Source organism: Euprymna scolopes, chromosome 2 (assembly GCF_053919585.1).
Source record: "Euprymna scolopes isolate OS-2025 chromosome 2, ASM5391958v1, whole genome shotgun sequence".
NCBI classification, from domain to species: Eukaryota; Metazoa; Mollusca; class Cephalopoda; order Sepiida; family Sepiolidae; genus Euprymna; species Euprymna scolopes.
Genome location: NC_136483.1, coordinates 179,746,001 through 179,767,186, shown reverse-complemented (window position 1 = coordinate 179,767,186; position 21,186 = coordinate 179,746,001). Strand labels below are relative to the sequence as shown.

The 21,186-nt window shown below is 34.3% G+C and overlaps 1 protein-coding gene across 6 annotated transcripts in view; it reads right to left on the bottom strand.

Moving 5' to 3' along the window:
* Window positions 1-2,460: 2,460 nt before the first annotated feature.
* Window positions 2,461-21,186, bottom strand: part of LOC145299148 (inactive tyrosine-protein kinase transmembrane receptor ROR1-like) — a 1,518,258-nt gene continuing 1,499,532 nt past the window's right edge. For 3 of the 6 annotated variants that reach the window (XM_080144378.1, XM_080144381.1, XM_080144377.1), the window contains 4 exons: window positions 19,910-19,942; window positions 11,776-11,919; window positions 7,089-7,193; window positions 2,513-4,723 (listed from right to left, as the gene is read on the bottom strand). In XM_080144378.1, coding sequence (XP_080000504.1) covers window positions 3,093-4,723; window positions 7,089-7,193; window positions 11,776-11,919; window positions 19,910-19,942 — 1,913 coding nt within the window. In that variant the 3' untranslated portion in view covers window positions 2,513-3,092. Of the gene's footprint in view, window positions 4,724-7,088; window positions 7,194-11,775; window positions 11,920-19,909; window positions 19,943-21,186 lie in introns of all 6 variants that reach the window. The other 3 variants (XM_080144380.1, XM_080144382.1, XM_080144379.1) reach the window with 2 other exon arrangements.

Sequence of the window (21,186 nt, the reverse complement as noted above, 5' to 3'; positions counted from 1 at the left end):
CATATATATATATATATATATATATATATATACATATATATGGGAAAAGATGCTTATTCAATTATATTTCACCTTTTATTCATACCAATCTTTTAATTTACGAAGCTCAATGTAACTACAGAACACATACAAATAAATGACAAAAAATCTATATTCCAGATTTCAAGTTGTTGCCCATCTTATCGTTTATTTCTTTCAGCATGTTAAACTGTTCATTTCTGAACAGCAGCTGTTTTGTAGCACAAAATCATTCATGTAATTATTCTGTCAATTTTTGAATTCGTTCTGCCCTTACTCATCAGAAGAATAGGAACTCATCAACTTTAAAAGAATTGCAACTTCTCCGATTTTCTGATTTTGTAATCATGCCTATATTCCTTTAGTTTCTTTTAAAGTTGAGTTCTTCTGAATGATGAATAAGCGCGGAATAAATAAAAAAAAATTGATATAATTACATGAATTATTCTGCGCTACGAAACAGGTGTTGTCAGAAATTGAACAGTTTAACATGCTTAAAGAAATAAACGGTAAGATGGACAACATATTGAAATTTGGAATCTAGACTTTTTGTCATATGTTCGATTATGTGGATATGTGCAATGTTGCTTGATTAATCTATAAAATTTATGAATTTTACAGAAGTTTATATCATGACACAAATGGTTTTGCAAATAAGCCGGAGTTTGGTGAAAAAAACAAAAAACAAAAAAAAACTGGGATTTCATCGCTAATCAGCCATTTTTTTTTTTTTTTTTTTTTAAAGCTCTGATCAAAACGCAATTTTTTCACCAGATTTTAGTATTAGCAAAACTATCTGGACCATGAGATCTAAACTTCTGAAAAACTCACAAACCTATATATATTTTGTGAAATAAATGTTTGCTAAATAATCGAGTAATGGAATTTCGTATCTCCTATTTAAGTTTCTATCTCCTCTCCTTCTTTGTCTAATTTCTCTTTTATCTTTATAAATATATATATATATATATATATATATATATATATATATATATATATATATATATATATATATATATATATTCACTTTTACCTACATTATATACTTCTCTTCCGATTTACACTTACATGTTGTGACTTGAATTACTATTTACCATATTATGCTATTCCCATTTCATATCTAAATGTTAAGCCAGTTTATCTATATTTGCATTTTGTGTAATTCTGGCAATTCTTATATTCTAATGAGAAGTATTTAGCTTTGAAATGCCACGGCGTAAAGAGATGTTGTTTTTTCTAAAATTTCCCTTAACTTTTTCTTACTATTTTGATGATATAATAAAATTATATATAACTTTTATTCCTCATCTTTCATTTAATATTCTTGTTTGCTTCTCTTAATAGTGTTGAGCTTTTATCTTGATAAGTTATGCTTTGTTAAAGATTTACTCTTTGATAACTTATATATATATATATGATTACTTAATTTAATCACATAAAATTAATATACGAAAGTATAAATTAATGCGTAAACTTTAAGTATTTACTTCAACAGTGCTCAATACATAGGTAGAGCTAGGTAGTAAGTTATAAAATATGTATGGCAATTAAGCTACGCAGAATATTCCGCGTTTCATCCACACTAGAATCCATAATGATGAATCCTGGTGTGGATGAAACGTGGAATATTCTGTGTAGCTTAATTGCCACATATATATTTTATAACTTATATATATAAAGACTTAAGACGAGGCGGAGCTAAACAAATAACGTTTTGCAAGATCAGTTTCAGAGCAATCTCAGTTTTATAGGCGGCTTGCTTACTTAATTTTAAGCAATTTATGATTTTAATATAATGGATGTCATTGTATTAAAAAATAGGATTGCAGAAATCATACAATTTGGTTTAAAAGTATATTTTATCTGAATTTTAAAAAAAATCTCTTCCATGGAAATACAGCTTAGTTCTATTTCTATCGCTTTTATTAATGAATTACGTTTTAAGTTTAAGGAATATGAAATAGAAACTGTCTAAAACCAATGGAACCATGCTTCTTTCAGAATAAATATTGCTAAAAATGAAATTGATTACCCCCCCCCCCAAAAAAAAAAACAAAAACAAAAACTGAACCACTGGATTCTATAAAAGATAGTTTAAAATTGCCTGTACTGAGAAGGGTTGCTAAAAATTCGCATCTTCAGCGTGGTTAAAATAAGGAAGATTCTTAGTTTAATAAAACATTTATAATTAAAAAAAAAAAAAAAAGAAAACGTTATAATTTAAAATTTTAGTAGGCAAAAAGGATGGTTTTAAAATGTATGCGTTTATGTTAATCAAGAAAAAACAGTGGGAAGAAGGTCTAAATTCATAATTGTTATGATTCCCCCCCCCCTTGTAACCCACTCAAGGTTTTTTTGTTTTTTTTTTTTAAAAAGGTTTAACATCCAGATTAATTCTAGGAGGATCAAGTCCTTTCTTTTGTTATTTTTTTTGTTCAAATGTTTTCTTGCTTTCCTCTTTGTGTTTTTTTTTTTGTTTTTCTTCCGTTTAGAGAATAAAAAAATAGAGGAACAAAAGTTTCCAGTCATAAATACTTGACTTCATTTTTTATGGTGTTTTTTTTATGTATTTTTTTTTTCATTTTGTTTTTAAAGTGATTTTTTTTTTTTTTTTTTTAACCTTTCCCAAGGACATTTAAGGTTTTACACAGTATGTAAACTATGGAGCAAACCTTGATGTATAAAAAGTTAACCAAATATGAATTCGCGGATAAGGAAATCCTTATTAAGCTTTTAGGATATTATCCATTTTCTGGATCTAAAAACCCTTTTGTTAATGTGGTTATTATCAATTTTACAAAATAATTTGTAATTTCAAATATTTCTACATACATTAAAGCTAAAATAGGCTGTTAATTTTTTTTCTTTATTGATAATATAACCATTTTGATGTCGATGGTGGAGGTTTGCACTCTCAGTGTTTTATATTATTTTTTTTTAAATATAAGATGTTATTGTTCTTTTTTGGGTGGTTACTGAACAAGTGTGTTTTCTCGGTTGTTTTCAATAAAAAAAAACATGTCCAGTTTTTTGTATTTTTTTTTAATACTTTACTGTTAATTTTTTTCTTGCATTTAAATCTCTGCTGCGGGTTTCGAGTCCGTCATGTGACTGTTGTGTGTGATGTAATTTGTCATCTTGTGGCAATCGGAGCCTATCATGTTTCCTGGAGCGGAAAGGTTATTCCCAAGGTAACCAGTCACTGAAGGTGGTTGCATCATCTGCACCCCACCTCGGCTAGTGCTCGAACCTTGAGAGGAAGAGCTATTAGCTGACGAGGGGTGACTTGCTACAGAACCAGCTGGCGAGACTTTCATTTGAGGGCCAGCATAAGGGGGTGGGGCCCGCTGCTGTTGCATCATCATGATCTGTTGGGTAGGAGTAGGGGTCAGTGGCATCTGATTGGGCACGTAGCCATGAGGTGGCAACATCTGATTGGCCATAGGCACTGAAGGGTTCTGTTGGTGGCCCTGATGGGGTTCAGAGTTATTGCTCGAGCTAGTCAGGCCCGTGGTCGCTGTGGTGTTGCTAGGTCCGGCACTGCTCTGGTGGCTCGGTTGGCTATGTGAACTCTGGTGGGTGCTGCTCGAATGGGCTGACTGGCTTTGGGAGATGCTCCAGTGCGGATTCTGGTTCATTGCTTCCATCTTCAGGCCCCGTAGACGGGCATGGATCTCTCTGAAAGAGGGACGGCGAGATGGGACCTCATGCCAACACTCTACTTTCAGGGCATAAATACGAGCATTACAATCTTCAGGGCAGCGGAGGATCTGACGGGAACGAATCATGTTGATCACCTCTTGGTTTGAGTAGCCATAGTACGGTTGCAGGCCATAACTGAAAATCTCCCATAAAACAACCCCAAACGACCAGACATCACTCTCTGTGGTAAACTTCCCGTACAAAATCGATTCTGGCGGCATCCAGCGGACGGGAAGAAGGGACTTACTCTGGACTCTGTAATAATCCGATGAATATATATCGCGGGAAAGTCCAAAGTCTGATATCTTGACTGTCATGGCGTCTCCGACTAGGATGTTCCGAGCGGCCAAATCTCGATGCACGAAATGGTGACTTGCGAGATATTCCATTCCAGCTGCTATCTGTATGGAAATGTGTAACATATCGATGTAATCTAACACACGATTCCCGTCATCGTCTCCGGCGATATCCGAATGTGGAGAATGCATGATAAGGTATTCATGCAGATCTCCTTGGCTCATGTATTCAAATAGCATCGACATGGGTTCTTGCTTCATGCAAACGCCTAAGAGGCAGACTATATTCGAGTGTCGCATCTCCGACATCAAGTCCACCTCTCGCCGAAAGTCGTTTTGGACTTTGGGCGAAGCGTTCTCTTTTAAAGTCTTGATCGCAACTTTCGTGACGGAATTTTCGCTGAAAAGGCCGATTAGTTCTCCTTTGTACACCTTGCCAAAGGCGCCTTCTCCCAGTTCTTGGATGAAACGGATGTTCTGTAACGGAAATTCTCGAGCTCTCATCGTTGACTTTGCAGCTAGGGGACTCAGTTCCATGGGTTGGCCTTGACGTTGTGAAGCTTTGTCGTTACTTTCTTGGTAGCGGTTGTGGGAACGCTGGCAAAAGCAGACCAGGGCAAGCAGAAGGACGAGCGCCAGAGGGACAGTAATTCCTGGTACCAGGATGAACATCAACTTGTTCACATCTTCACTAATTCCATGTGGACCTGAAGATTTCAAAGAATAAAGACATCAATTAAAAACAGATAATAGAAAGATCTTTCTTAGATATATATATATACAAAAGAAGTTAATATTCAATTCTATGTATGGGGTTCATAACAGGTTTTCAATCTCCATTTTCAAGGACTTTTTAAGGCCTTTTCCAGACAAAATTGAAGTTTTCTAAACAAAATTTGATATGTAAGGAATGATATAATAAACCAAAAAATTAATATTTCAATTAATATTTACAATTGTTTCAATAGTATTTATTTCGATTTTGAATCTCACTTTGGCTACATCCGTAAAGTATATGGATAACACAGGGTAGTTTCATGATAAAGGAACGTAACCCTTGTATCAATACTACCGGAAAAAATAATGCAATGAAATTTCAGAAAAATCTATTTTGGTTTTATTTTTAATATGCCAACACATTTTCTTGAATATAAAGAATACGATTTTCAGGCCATTTTCAAGACATTTCCCATATTTTCAAGGCTTTTCCAAGGTAATAATAGAAATAAGGTCTTTCCAAGAGAAAGTTGTTGAGGACAAGATGGCCGGTTTGTGTAATTGGGATCTCATGCTCCATGTGTTAAACATAAAATGGTTATCCTTGCTCAAACTACCTGGAATTGCACTGCAATTCTTGTGCATCCTATCTTTATCAGTTTGTTCAAGTTGAGGATGGGGCATCCTACCGAATGCCAAACATTTACCCACTAACTCATATATTCCAACCGAGAGATATTTTTAAGATTCTGGCTGTCCCTTTAAGTGCATTTATTTGCATCTCTCTGCACTTGGTTCACCAGGTATATTTGTCAGGTAGTTTTCGAAATTCTTTTTCATGAGTCCAGTTGCTACTATAATTACTAGAGTTTGGACAACAGCATATTCTTTTCATTGTTTTTACTCTCGAGTGTGTATCCGTTGATATCTTATATGCTTTGGGTCCTGAATATGAGCTTAAACTATATCCAGTGGTGAGGCCCCAGCTTGTGGGCTTTGAGGAGTGTGGAGCCACACTTTAATTGCCATTGCTTCCAGGTCTGCTCTGATCCGAAGTGGTAGTACCTGTTAGGGTCCCAATTATGGGTTAAATAGAAAGCGACTTGAAAACAACAAATATATTCTATATATTCTAGAACATTTTTCAAAATCTTTGGATTCGGCATTAAATAACCTGAAATGGGTTGATATGCCGTAAAACAAAAACAATCAACCAATCGATGTGTTAATGAATGGTAGTGAATGAGAAGCAAAGGTCACATAATGGAGAGGCGAAACATACCGATATATATTAGTGAAAAAATGTAGATTTATTTATATAAATATAAATGTGAGGATGAAATATAGAGATAGTAAAAACGAGTTTGTTGAGAAGGGAGTAACGTTTACTTGTGGTTAGTATTTGGTGATAGTTGAAAGAGCTGATTGGTTGGGCATGCCAACCAGAGCACGTTATCATCACATGTTGACTGGTTGAGGGTCCAACGGAAAAGAGATAGAAATATACAGAACAGGAAGTGACGTGGTTGTGTCGCTGTGCAAACCCCGTATGTATTTTTGTTTCACGGTGAAATCTTAATCAATATCAAAATATCTTAACTTTTAGAAATGGAAAATATTGCATTAATATGCAATGAATTTCAAACAAAATGGATGCCAAATCGAAACCGAAATCTTGATCTTCAGAATAATGTTCTATAAACGGAGATATTTAGATTTTCTTATAAACGGATCACAAAACATCTTTTATGGAAATCGCTCCAGACAAGGCATGAAGCCACTTGATGTGAGGAGCTAAACAAATGCTACTAGAAATTTAAAAACTTGCCAACGATAAGTGTTTTGTCAGAAACATCGCTCATGGAATGTGAGGACTAAAGGACGAAATAAGGGAAGCGAGAATTATGAGGTTGCCGGAAGTAAATCAAAGATCAACTTTCTACTCTCCTTAAATTATAACGTGGGGTCGAGTTAGTAAGAAACCCCTGAAACTAACCAGAAATAAATGCCCGATCATATTTTCTCCGTTTTTTTTTTCCCCTTATGTCTTCATAATTTTCCACCCGATTTTTTAAAAAACTTAACCATAACTACATATTAAGGATCACCGAACATGTTTTATATGCTCCCTTTTGTGTACGTTTCAACAGACATTTCATGTGAACATGAAAGTATATGTATGTAAATACAACTATTTCTTCACCGTCGTCTTATTTTCTTTTCCCGGAAACTCGTAAGTTACACACAACACGCAAAATGGCGGCCTCGTGTATTGGAAAGATGAACTAGAACACGTGATCGCTTAAAACGTGAAAAGCCAAGATATAAAATATTCGTTAACTTAAAGATACTTACATTTGCTGATGTTACATTCCTCCTTGACCACTGATCTTTCAGTAGTAAAGCACCAAGGTCTGTCCTGCACTCCGCCTGGATTGCGGCAGTAGTTATGGCCACCTCCTGATGTAAAAGAAAAAGTATTTGTTTTCATTACCAAATATGGATATTTTTTTTGACAATATAAAAAAAAAAAAAAAAATAGAGCTTTTTAATATACTGATCGAGGTTTATGTGATCAAGTCGTAAGGTTAACTGAGTTGCATATTTAAAAAAAAAAAATTTTACAAGGGAGTCACTACTTATCAAGGCCCAAATGCCACTCAAGGATAAGGGTTAATAAATGCAAGGTGGCCGTTTAGTAATCGTTAACGGTATAAATTGGGTAGAATTTGGATCATTTAAAAGGGACAGCTCAATGAGAATTTGTTTGCATTGGGCTTTAAGGCTACCATATTGTAATCGGCCGGGAAGCAGGTCAATGGAACAGTGTTCCACATGCGAGCAGTTCTAGGAAAGAAACTTTGTTCATGGAATCTGCGTTTAGATTTAGACACAGAGTGGGGAAATTGTTGATAGTGGTTGTAGCTAGTTGAGTGTTTTTGTGAAATTTTGGCAAGGGGAGGACCATAAATTGGAGCTCAGATGAGCATTTGCCTATGAAAATAACGATGGAGCAGAGACGCGCTCGCAACATCTCTTCTGTGGAGAAAAGGTATCAGGGAAGAGAAAAGGTCATCAGCTACTAGATTTCGAAGCCGACTTTGAATGCTATCAAGGTAAGATAGGGTGCACAGAGCAGCTCCTGCCCAGATGTGGCAACAGTATTCCATTTTAGAACGTACTTGGCTTTTATACAGATAGAATTGCATTGGCAATGAGAGTGATAGAATGATCCAACCATTTTTCCAGCGATATTGGCAACAGATATGATGTATGTGTTCCGTTTCAGATCAGTGAAGGGCGGTAATCGAGTCAGCCTGAGAATTTCAATTCCCACAAAGTTAAAAATTCAAGGCTTTTTCAAGCCTGTGCAAACCCCGTATGTATTTTTGTTTTGCGGTGAAATCTTAACGCTCAAATAAACAATAAGATGGAAAAGCATCTCGATTCGGAATCATGTAAGTGATAAATAATAAAATAAGATGCTAGATTATTTGATGGAGATATTTGGAAACTCAACGGTTTGCATAAAAATTTCTTTGATACGAAATCAATCGTGAAAGAATGGATATAATTAATCAAATACTTCTGCAAGCGAAGAACATAAAAGTTTAAATATTGTATCGAAAATTGGAGATAAAAAAAATGACGTAAACGCTTACATAATTGCTTTTGTCACTTGTGCAATAGTGCTTTATTGGACATGTTTTCTTGTTTTAATTTTTTAAGAACTCTTTTGAGGAGGAATAATTCAAAAAGATCTTATTCGAAAATGTGAAAGTTCCTTGTAACTAAAAAAAAAAAAAAAACGAAGCAAAAAAAAAAAAATGAAGCAAATACACTAAAGGAATACAATAACAGAATAAAATATTATTTTGCACAATTATTGAATAAAAATAAAATTCAGAAAATCTGAAATTAATGAGAGTTTACATTATGTGAAAATGTATGACTTAAATAAAAGTGATACATTCATTCTTTTTGTGAACTGTTATAATCGTAGTTGTTGTTTCAACCATGTTTCGGCCAACTCCTACTCTGGCCTTCTTCAGGTGATTAACCGTGACGGGATAGGAATCTCCTGAAGAAGGCCAAAGGATGAGTTAGTCAACACGTGGTGAAACAACTATGGGGATAACAGTCCGCAAAACAGAATGAATTCTGAAGTCCCAGAAGTTTGTCAAGATATGGTGCTTCCCAAAGACGAGATCTATTCATTTCATGAGCTCGCTATTTATTTTCTAATTCAACGATTGCTTTCATTTTATTATTATTATGCATGGCTATATAAATGCATATTTTATAATTTGCATATTTTAAATTTAATATGGAAACGTACAATACTTTTTCATAGCTGCAAATTAAATTTCACTAAAATCTAGAACATTTTGATATTAGGAGGCTATTAAAACTGCGTTACTAAATAATATATATATTATACAACATAATCAGGTTGGCACAGGTTCTTGCCAGATTATCGAAGTTAAGCAACGATGAGCTTGGTCAGTAACCGATGGGTGACCATTTGAGAACATTAGGTGCTGTATGTGCTCTCTGCTTATCTTGGCACTGTTTCCAGTTATTCTGAACTTCGATATACTTGCAATTGGAATTAAAACAGTGTCAACTCACGAGAGGTGTGGTTGGAGATTGTGCCATTGTTGCCACAAAAGTTTCATGCACAAGCACCCTTCAGTAGGTCTTCATAGTTTAAGACTGAACAGAGTCTTAAAAAAATTAAATAAAAACTGTTAAAACCTTAAATTTTATTATGAGAGGTTAATGTAGTTTTCTTAAAGCAAAACTTAGAGTATATATATATATATATATATATATATATATATAGGAAATTTATATAAGGCAATACAGTGCAGATGTGACAGTGTCGTTGGATGCAACAATGATGGCAATGATGGTGGAAAGAGAGAGCCCTGTTAGGAAAGGTTGTCATGATATCAATTTATTACATACACTCACTTATTTGTGGATATTGATAAAGAAATTTCATGATAATTTCTGTTGACATAAACGGCCATTAAAAAAGAACACTAGTTGAAAACCAGACGCTTCAAAATAAAGATATCTAAAAAAAAAAAAGTCAGAAATGGCGCCTTTTAGAGATTTGACAAGTTCATTTGGATAGATCTCCCCTGTGAAGAAAGGCTATTAACCAAATACTGGGTGATCAAAAAATTATTATTGAACCACCTGAAATATAAGTCGGATGTTATGAGTTTCTTTGGATAAGGAAAACAAGAGGGTGCATACAAAGTTATTGTCCGGGGAATTTGATCACCCCAAAACGATAACCAAATTACTTTTTAATCATGCGAAATGGCATTTGGAAAGAAAAACCCTTGGTTATGCAAATGAACGCTGGACCCTCCCACGTTTATGGAGGGTGAAGGCAACGAACTTTCTTGTTGGGAGTGGCAGATTAAGGAAGAAAAGGATTTTTTTTTTTGAGTTTAAGAATTAAAAAAAAAAAAACTGCCTGAGATTAGTTTTCTAAGAATTATGAAATGGAATTCTAGGAATCAGGTGGGGTTGAGCACACTTGATTCTCAATATAATGAAAGACAAAAATAGCCTCCAGGACACACTCTGCCAACTGCTTAGGGCTTTCACACCAGCCTAAGAGAAACCCCTGACTTAAGTCTCAATCTATTCTAAGCCTCTGAAGTTACACTGTGAAGAGACAAGCATAACTTTGTTAATGGAAGCCGCCAGTCCCCAGAGCATTTGTATTTAGTCACAACTTATGAATGATTAGTCTTATAATTTTCAGTGAACAATTATTTTTTTTGTTTATAAGAAAAATGACAATGTCTTTTTTCGTTATTTGTTGATTGCCTGTCGAATTGAAGGTGTAGTTGATTTCCGATCTACCTTGACGCCAAATGGTGAAGTCACAGACCAAGCATTTGTGGGAAGAGAACTCAGCACGAAGTCGTAGCAACATAGAGCAGGCCGAAGTAAACCGTGTTACCACACAGACATAGGGTCGCGCATGTTTTGTGTGATCTCAACGGTATTTTCCGGTGACCAGTGAGCGTCTGGTCACCCTTGAAGAATTCACTACTAGACAGCTAAAGGTGTGACCACTGGCGTTAGTGCACGTTTTCTTGTCCGTGTGTATGATCTGGCCCCTGCTGGGTTACAGAGGTGTAATGGATAAACACGAACTGAAGTAAATTAAGATATACAACTGTGGAATAAGCTATGCAGATTCACATTTTATTGATACAATGTATTTTTAAAAAATTATACTTGTATTATTTTCGTCAGCATGGTCAGATAAACAAAATTTTATTCAAATTTCTGTAATTGTTATTATCATTTAAAAAATGGGGATAGTAAAATCGCTTTTTTGAGAATAAGCTACTTTTTAGAAACTTTAAAATTAACTGATCATTCCTCAACTTGTAATTTAACTTCCTTAACCTCTGTCATTTGGATCAACCTTTGTATTTTAATTCTTTAGATTACTGTCCTTATCTTGAATGTTATTTTTACAACGTTTCGATCGATGTAACCTCCAACCTTCTTCGGATGTATCTTGTTGAATTCTGGAATCTGTACAGAAGTTCGAACGGAACCCTTTATTTAATTCACATGAGTAGCATGTTCTCGTTCCGTCAGCTACGAATAGATAAAAATCCTTAGCAATACGCAACTGTATTTTTTAGTGTCGCCTGCACTGAGGATTGAACCCTCAACCTCCAGAAGAGTAACATCTACAATTGAACTAGTCCAAATACTTTATCCACTGAACTACGGGTCTTTGCAAAAAGATTGCCAAATTCGATCAGATATACGTAAAGAAGGTCGAAGGTTACATCGGCCAAAACGTTGTGAAAATAACACTTAAGGTGAGAACTGTACGAAGAATCTAAATAATATGAATAATCCATCCTTATCTAAAAAAAAAAAAAAAAATCAGAATCATGCACCAAACAGGTTGGTCACCCATTAACCATTTTAAGCAGTTCACACTTTTTATTACTAAGAAAAAAGAAAAACATTTCTGGATGTTACTTACGAAGTTCCGGATAATCAGATGAGCTGTAGACATGTTGGTGAGGGTACTTGGCACTCCAGGACTGGCACGTCCATCCAGACTTAGTTTTGGCTACTTTGCCCTGGTAGGAACTGCCTTTGTCAGTGTAGCAATTAATGTCAATATCTATTCAAGGAACGAAGAACAAAATAAATAAATAAATAAGATCTTTTATTTAATCATTAACAAATGCATTTCCCTTTGGGCAAGTTTACATTTTGAGAGAGTAATTAAAAATATGAATTTATTACAGATGTAAAGCTGGATATTTAAAGCTGAGAAATAATTTTCTTTCATGCATTTGAAAAAAAAAAAAAAACAACAAAAAAAAAAACACGTCGCGTTATTTGAAACCAATATAGAAAGAAATAATGCGTAGACTTTTGCTGTATATTAAATAAACTTAAGTACTTCCGGAAAGAGTTCAGTAAGTGGAGTTTAACATGTATGGGAATAGAGAGAGTGAAAATAAGAAACATGTTGGACAGAAGTTATCAAAGTTAAGAAACATGAGCCGATTAGAAGCGGATAGATTTGTATCAGAATCCAATGAGGTTTTGTCATAGATTATTAGTAAAAGAAAACTAAAGCAATCCCTCTCGCTCTATCTTCTACCATGAGAGGATTAAATGTAAAAAAAAAAAAAAAAACAATGTAATACCGTAATCGTCTGTGTCAATCAATTAACTGGTTTTGTTTTATCAAACCAAAGATTCTTCATTTAATAAAGGCCAGCATATCAAGAAAAACTTAACTCTCACAGAAATAAAGTATCCAGCAATACAGATTTAACCTTCAAAGGAACAACCCTCACAGGAAAAAGAATAATATATCTTAAAGTCTGGTGACTTGATCTTATTTCTTTTCGATATTATTTTGGAGAAAAATAATGCCAAGTTATTTCAGATCTGAAAGAAATAATATATATAGGCGCGTTAGTTCTTTAGTAAAAAAAAATAACATTAAAATAGAATTATCTTCCTTGAATCCAGAAAAGGGGAGTTATCTGCTCTTGGAATGAGATCGGCCATGACAGAGGTAAACAAAAAGTGCTTCACAAAAAACAAGAACATCGTTTCGCATCTAGCGGCTTCTAAAATTTCACTCAATCTATAAATTTGTTTAATATCATTATATTTGCTTTAACGTCCATTTTACGTGCTCGCATGAATTGGACGGCTTTAAAAGTTGATTTACAAACCAATTCTGGTCAGGTCTTTATTCATCCCTCTTTCTCTGTGGTTCATTTTTAGAAATCCTTTCCATTTTTTTCTTGGCTTTTCCTTGTTAACCTGCTACTTCAGCTGTTCTATATCTACTAATCAAAGGACTTCTTTGAATGTGACCATACCATCATAGTCTACTCCTCTGCATACATCTTCCTATACTCTTCAGATTTAATATTTCTTGAAGATCATCAGAATTATGCCGGTCTTTAAGACTTACGTTTCCATGGTATCCTTCTCGCATCATTCCTTTTGTGTATGAGTATATAATGAGTAATATAATGTAGACATGCAACGCATATCCTCAACTCTTACTGACCAAGTTTCACTTCTATATATCATCACACTGCATAAGAACTTCCTAGATTATTCTCTTGGTTGACGGTGGTCATGCTCTGCTGGTTAGTAATGGCAGAAGTTCCCTGAACTTCATTCACTCTTTACTCTTGAAATCAGCCTAGCACTTGTTCTATTCTGTGCCCCAATCTTATCGCCAAGGTAATAAAACAAACTAAACAACTTCGGTAAAGTCCAAAAATTCAGTACTACACAAAGTTAAGACGCCGGAAGTGGACTCGGTTTATCTAAATATGGAACGGAAGTCACTAAACATAAAAAATAAACTTTAATTTTTTTTAAATATTTTTATAAATAGCTTTTTTGTTTTAACACTTGTGTTATCCCGAAAAAAAAAACACCCTGAGAATTTTTATTTACATTTCTATAAATGGTGTCTTTTTTAAATAATATATTTGTCTTTCACAAGTTTTAAAGAATTTTGCCATAATGTATGAAAGTTTTTTTTATTAACGCTAGTGTTATCACAAAAAAAAATTATTTTAAACATTCGTATAAAAAAGTTTCTTAAAATGAATAAATAGGATTTTATCATAAATAATGTATAAAATTTGTTAAGTGGTTCTATATGGTTTTGTATTTCGTTTCATGCTTAGTGACTTTCGTTTCATATTTAGGTAAACAGTCCATTTCTGGCGTCTTAACTTCGAGTACTGAATGTTTGGACTTAACCACACAACTTCAATAACATCGCTATACAGATATAATTTCATCTTTAAACAATGCAAAAGTTCAGAGCATAATAACCCAGATATGAAAACAATCGTTTCTAGGGTTAAATAAAAGACGAGTTGCGTAAGGAGCAGAGGTTAAATACCGTAACTGAGAGATATTTTCAAAGAAGAGAAAACTAAAATTTTCTGTTAATCTCGGGAAACCATGCGAACGAGATGTCACTCATTCCGTTCAGTTGGAAAGTTAAGTAAATAATTATTTAACATTTATCTTTCTCTTCTAAGTCCATTCTGTCTAAATAAAACCTTGAGGAAAACGCAGTGAACCGCTCCCGTGTGTCTTTTCTGTACAAAAAGTTTTATTCGTCTAACAGCACTGATGATGGGTCATGGCCAGTAGAGGGGGGGGGTGAAGGTGGTTCGGAGGTTAATGACACGAACTGACGATCTTGGTGCTCCAAGTTCGAATCCAGCTCGTTCCACAAAAACCACTTTCACTTAAAATGTTGGCAAACTTCATGTAGTCCCTCCCATAAGTACCTGATGTCTTTTTAGAAATAATACTGACTAGAAAAATATCGGGGAAACCGATGCCAACAATAGAATCTTCGTATTCATAGGATATGTCGATGGCAAGAAGAAAAGAGGAAGATAAAGCGATTCCTCTAATGAACACTAGACGAAATGGCGACGACGAGAGGACGCAGAAAGCGTGTAAAAGACCAGACATCCACGCGCCGATGTATAAAGACATTTCTTTGATTTGTTTTATAAAATAGCAGCAGCACAACACTGGTACAATAAAAACTGGACATGTTGATGAGTCGATAGTAGAACATTTGTTCAGAAGAAGAGACGAAATAAAATTGAAAGGAAGAGTGACAGCAAATACAAGACAGCAGTTGAAGACGAACAAAACTAAAGCAACGAAAGTTTGGCAACTTTGCGAAATAAAATTGAATCATATACAAAAAAAGCAGATCATAAGACGAACGTGAAACAAAAAAAATTAAACAATTTAAAAAGCTACTACAAGAGAAGCAGGAAGGCATATAATATATACATTTACACACACACACACACACACATGGTAACCATCTAAAAATAGCATCTATGCACTCATTAATATAATTAGCACTCTCTTCTGCAACCCAACCATATTTGGTATGAATATATATATATATATATATATATATATATATATATATAAACAACAACAAATGTATATTCTAAATTTCAAGATGTTGCCCATCTTACTGTTTATTTCTTTAAGCATGTTCAAATGTTCAATTCTTGACAGCATCTGTTTCGTAGCAGTGAATCATTCATGTAATTATTATGATTCTGCGCTACAAAACAGGTGCTGTCAAGAATTGAACATTTTAAGATGCTTAAAGAAATAAACGGTAAAATGGACAACATCTTGAAATTTGGAATGTAGACTTTTTGTCATTTATTTGTATATGCTCTGTAGTTACATTGAGCTTCATAAATTAAAGAATTTGTATAAATAAAAAGTGAAATATAATTGAATAAGCATATTTTCCACCCATATATATATATATATATATATATATATATATATATATATATATATATATATATATATATAAAATGCCTGATTATTAACCAAGTTTCAGTCATGTCCAACTGTTTTCTATTTTCAGAGGACTATGTGGGGAGTTGACTAGCAAAATGTCTGTTCGTACTACATTTAAACTCCTGCATGTTGATACAGCCAGGGAAGCAAAAGAAAAACTAAAAAAAACCCCAAAAAAACAAGGAATGTATTCAATACTCCTGCAGTCTGTGAAAAAAAATCTGTTAAAGTAGAAGGCTTCCTGCTATCTAGGGATCTCAACAATTAAGGGATTAGATTATGCTGTATGTTAGGTTAGTTGGCAGTATGTATGTGGAGGGAGCACAAGTGCGAGGAGTTCATCAGAGCGCATTTCCTTAAAGTACTTGTAAAACAGCCGTAGAACTGCATCATTGCAGCAATGATCAGACTCGTTTTCGGACCGTGTTAAAAAGTGGGAGATTAGTCATAAGTGCACAAGTTAAGATGTGGCAAAAATATTCCCTGCATGGATGACTTATGACTGTGTGTGAGTAGCAGGGAGACTCAATATTGCCCGGGATAAAATAAGGGCCAACGAATTTTCCACACTTCCAATACTTTTATTATCATTAAAATCGTCCGTTTATCAATTAAATCACCTGCTCTAGTTGGGAACACACTGCGGTGCACCAGAAGGAAGCTTCACATGCCGCCTTGCAGTGAATTAGTTCACAATACATTGTAGTCTGCATTGCACTGCAGAGAACCTGTTGATTTTGTAAAATGATTTTTATATCGTCGCTTTTAATAGTTAAAAATGCAAAAATAAACATTTATGGTTCAGTTGTGCTCTAAGCACAAATATTCATTTTGAACACGCCCCTGTCTTATCGAAGAACCTACTGTTGATTTTAGACGTCGGACACATGCTTGTGCGGTGATAAATCTTCTCAAATGCACGTTTGATGTTAGGCTGTATAAGGGTCTAACTTTGATTGGATTTTTTTCGATTATCAATTTTTTGATACTTATCGGAATATCTCTGATACAAAACTTATCTAAAGACGTTCCCAGACAAAGCACATTTGTATAAAATTTCAAAAACATAGGATCAGCTGTTTCAGAGTCCGTATGGAACGAACTCATACACAAACGATGAGATAAAGATCATCTTATAAACAGAAGGTGGAATCGTCAACGGGTTTCATTTAATAGATTGTCTTTTGAGATAATTCCTAAGAATATTCCTGATCTTAAGAAAAACCAGAGCAGTACCAAGACGGAAGTGTCAGTTGTTGATAATTTGGCACAATATACCTACATATGCTTATCAGTGAATGGCAATAAAACAAACTGTTGGATATTCAAAACTGAACCTTGGTGGACAAGACAGGCATAGAATGAAGTCTATTTGTATTCATTATCATCAGATTACAGATAGGATTGTGAATTTTATTAATAATTTCATAGATGGCATGTTTTTGGTGTTACTAATATATATATATATATATATATATTGGTGCGTGTGTAAGAATAGGATAAAAAAATATACTTTTTTGCTGACAAGGGCGAACACAAAGTAAATTTATTTTTTTCTATCTCTAAAAAAAAAAACAAAAAAAAAACTACCGTTTTTTATGTGACAATGGCGACGTGCTAGTATTCCTGCATCTATTAGACCCCGATTAACGTTGTCAAACTTTACATGTGCCCCACCCTTGTATTAGATTAGACACTCTATTTTTTATCCTCATCGTAGAGGGGGATTCGTGATTGTTGCACCAGCGTAGATGTGACAATACTCTATGCATGGGCGAACAGTGTCTTTGCGGAAATATAAGATACTGGGGTGTAAATTTTTTCTAGATGTAGAGGGAGCCCACTTTTTGCAGCAGAGTTGGCAGCATCTCTTATTTATTTAGCTATGACAATTAGGATTTTTAGAATGTTAATCTCATATTAGCCTATTATCACAGTGAGAGGAAACGGTAGAAAGTTTTGGCGTTTGTTTACATTGGTTATCTTTTCAACCTTTCAGGTGAAAACATTACATATGTCATGTCGAAATTAGCATGAATTCCAAAAATTACGAAAAACCATAACAAGTAAAAATAGAATTCATCGAATTATCGAGTTTTTTTAGTATGTTTTAATATCGAAGAACTATGCGACCGATTTAGTATGATAAACTAACTCATCTCCTTCGACTTAAATTTAATTAAAAAAATCCGCCATTTTTAAACTGAACGTATTTGTGAATGATTTTTTTTTTTAAATATATCTGGCACATCTCTACGAGATCAATGTTCGTAATTTTGGGAATTTATATTAATTTCGCCATGACATGTAAGTATGTAATGTTTTCACCTGAAACGTGTACAAGCACCAAAGTTTTAATTTACAAAAAAGAAGGGGGCGTGCCTTGTCAATCAAATAAATATTTTTTTTCATCGTATTCTTATTGAATATAAGACGTATACATAGATATTTGATAGATATTGATAACATTTTATTCAAACTATTATCTTCATCTTTATAATATGTCATCAATTTTCCAGTGATGTTCGTACGTTCATCATCCTTGGTCTGTGATTGAGTTCAGGAATATCTGCTTTCCGTGTATTAAGGTGAAAACCATCGCAATTCGTCTTTTATGCATTAGTTTCCGAGCCATTACTTGTCCTTTATTTCCATTTGTTTTCTTCGTGCTCTCCGTCTTTCTCACCCAGTCTAGAGATATCGATTTAATCTTGTTTTCGTTTCGTGATACTTAACGTTTGCATTTGTCGTAATGCTGGGCATAGTTGTCGGTTTTGAGCAGACAGGAAAAGCGTGGAGAACATACGGACAGAAACATTGGATGAAATGACATCGATGAAAATAGTAATTTAAATCACAAACATAATAATAATAATACATAAGTTTAGACAACAGTAAAAAAAAAAAAAAAATAAAATAAAAATAAACACACACACAGAGGGTAATGGTTTGGTTGGATAAGTGAGAAAACTAAATGACCAAAACCACTGTGACTACAAAGATATACATATATATATTGAGGATTAATAAATTAAAAAACAAACATATACCAACACAGTTCAGTCAAATCAACTTGTGTAGAGAGCTAAGTATTTCACGTTTCTTTTCCTTTTTTTTTTCTTTTTTCTTTTTTTTTTTTTTTTAGTTCAGGAGTCACGGCTTGTCGAACCTCAAGGACCACTCCATGATAAGCGGTTAAAAAGATTGTTGATTAGACGATGATTGTCACCATGAGAGAATTGGAAACAGTGGGTGGAAAGGGCAGAAGATTACTTAAGCAGACATGATTTTCCAGGAGGATCGCTCGACGAGAATTTGTTTACATTAGACTTGAAGACGACCATACTGTAATCGGTTGGGAAACTGACCCGTGCTATCCTGTTTCACAGATGGGATGCTGTAGAAAAGAAACCTTATTCATGGAAGTTTCGTTTCGTTTCTTTTTTTGTAAAAGACAGAGAGGGAAAGAAAAGTTCTTGGTTGTGGCTGCATCTAGACGAGTTTGTGTTGTAAATGTCTTACTTAAAGGGTAAATAGAGATTGGAGCTCAATCGGGCACCTACCAGGAACAAGTATTTGTTTACATTAAACTCGAAGACGACCATGTTGTAGTTGGTTGGGAAGCAGCCTCATGGTATCTTGTTCCACAGATCTGATGTTCTATGAAAGAAACTTTTTTCATGGAAATTCTATTCGAATGGAACAATGGCTGGATATAACGGGTCTAGATCGTAGTCTGATGGAGCAACGTCTGGATGTATTAAGTCTGGGATTGAGTTAAGGAATATTTTTTCCTCATGTGCGAAGATCAAAAATCATTACTTTATTTCTAGACCATGTCCAGATCATGTTTAATCGTATTGATGTGGAAGATCTTTTGCATCATCCCATTTGGCAACATGTGGCTTTGCATGATCTGGTTGAAAACAAAGTGAGTTGGCCCCAAGTTGCTCACAGAAAAATTTGGTCTTCACAGCACGACCATTTCGGTACAAGCTAAAAATCCAAATTAGTGCCTTCAAAGTTATACCAAACAGAAATCATGATTTTCTTTTCAAGAAAACTTTCTCAACCTAATTAAAATTTTATTTAATTTCTGATGAAACCTTTTGTTTCAGAAAGACGAAATATCAAGCTCTCATATAAGTCGATTGTTTGTATTGTTATATCTGTCTTTTTCATTAATCCTATGCATATATATAATATTCAGACATAAATAAATGGAAATAATAATAATGATCAAATAGATGGAGCAATACCTTGCCAGTAGTTAATACGTCTGTATTTCTCGTCTGTTAGGAAACAAAAACATAGCTGAATCAGATATAAGGAAGAAAAAATGTATACTAGAAGAGGACCCGGCATTGCCCAGGTTAAGGAAATAGCATCATATACAATAAATATTTATTTGAATGCAAGAATTTTTTTTCGACACGATAACATGTGTCGACAGTTGCGAATGATCCTCAGACGTGCATTTTTTAAAACTTTTATTTGCGGATCAACACTTAAGAAGGCCCGGAGACCATTCGAGGGTAAGGCTTGATGAGTGCCAGGTAGACGGCGAGACACCAGCGTGATCATCAGTAATGGTGAAACTTGTGTAGGGTTTAATTATTTAAAACGACGATTCAACAAGAATTTATTTACATTAAACTTGACAACGACCATGTTATATTCAGCTGGGAAGCAGCCCCACAGTATAGTGGTCAACAAGCGAGCAGTTTTAGCAAAGAAACTTTGTTTATGGAATTTTTGGTTTAGTTTTAGGTACGGATAGAGAATAAGGGAAATTGTTGACATTTGTTATAGCTAGAAGAGTATTTGTTGCAAATGTTTTGCAGGGCGGGAACAGAGTGAAGCTCAGTCGAGCACCAACCAAGAAAATAACGATAGATCAGAGATAGACTAGCAGTATCTCTTCTGTGAGAAAGAGGAAGAAGGAAAGCAAAGAGATTCTTGCCCAGTAGATTTCGAAGCCGGTTTCGTACTCTATCGAGGCAGGAAAGCGTTCTCTTAGCAGCTCTTCCTCAGATGTGGTAACAGTATTCCATCTTAGGGCGTATTTGGCAAACAACATTAAACTTCATTCCTATTAAATGCGCTAAATTAAACATTACTTTACCTGTATAATAATGATACGCTTGTGTTTTCGTTTGTACATTACGACGTTGTCAAAAATATGAAATCATCCGAACGCCTAAGATGAAATGCGATAAAGTATTTGATTATCTGATGTCGCTAGCCGCCAAAAAGTTAGATTTTTCCTGTTTAAAAATAACTGCTTCCAAATCGAATAAGACTTCGGCAATAAAGTGGTTAACTTACACAAAACAAATAACCTTTTTTACTTTAACTAAAATTGGCTGAACATTATTTTTATGGAAGTAAGAAACTTTAGGTAAACAATTCAATTTTATTCTATTATTTGAACATTCCGATATCCTGTCGTTGAATACTCTAATTGTTTACTGTTTATGCCCACTGATTTATTATTTATAACTACTTAATAACATAAGAATCGAGGGAAATTGTC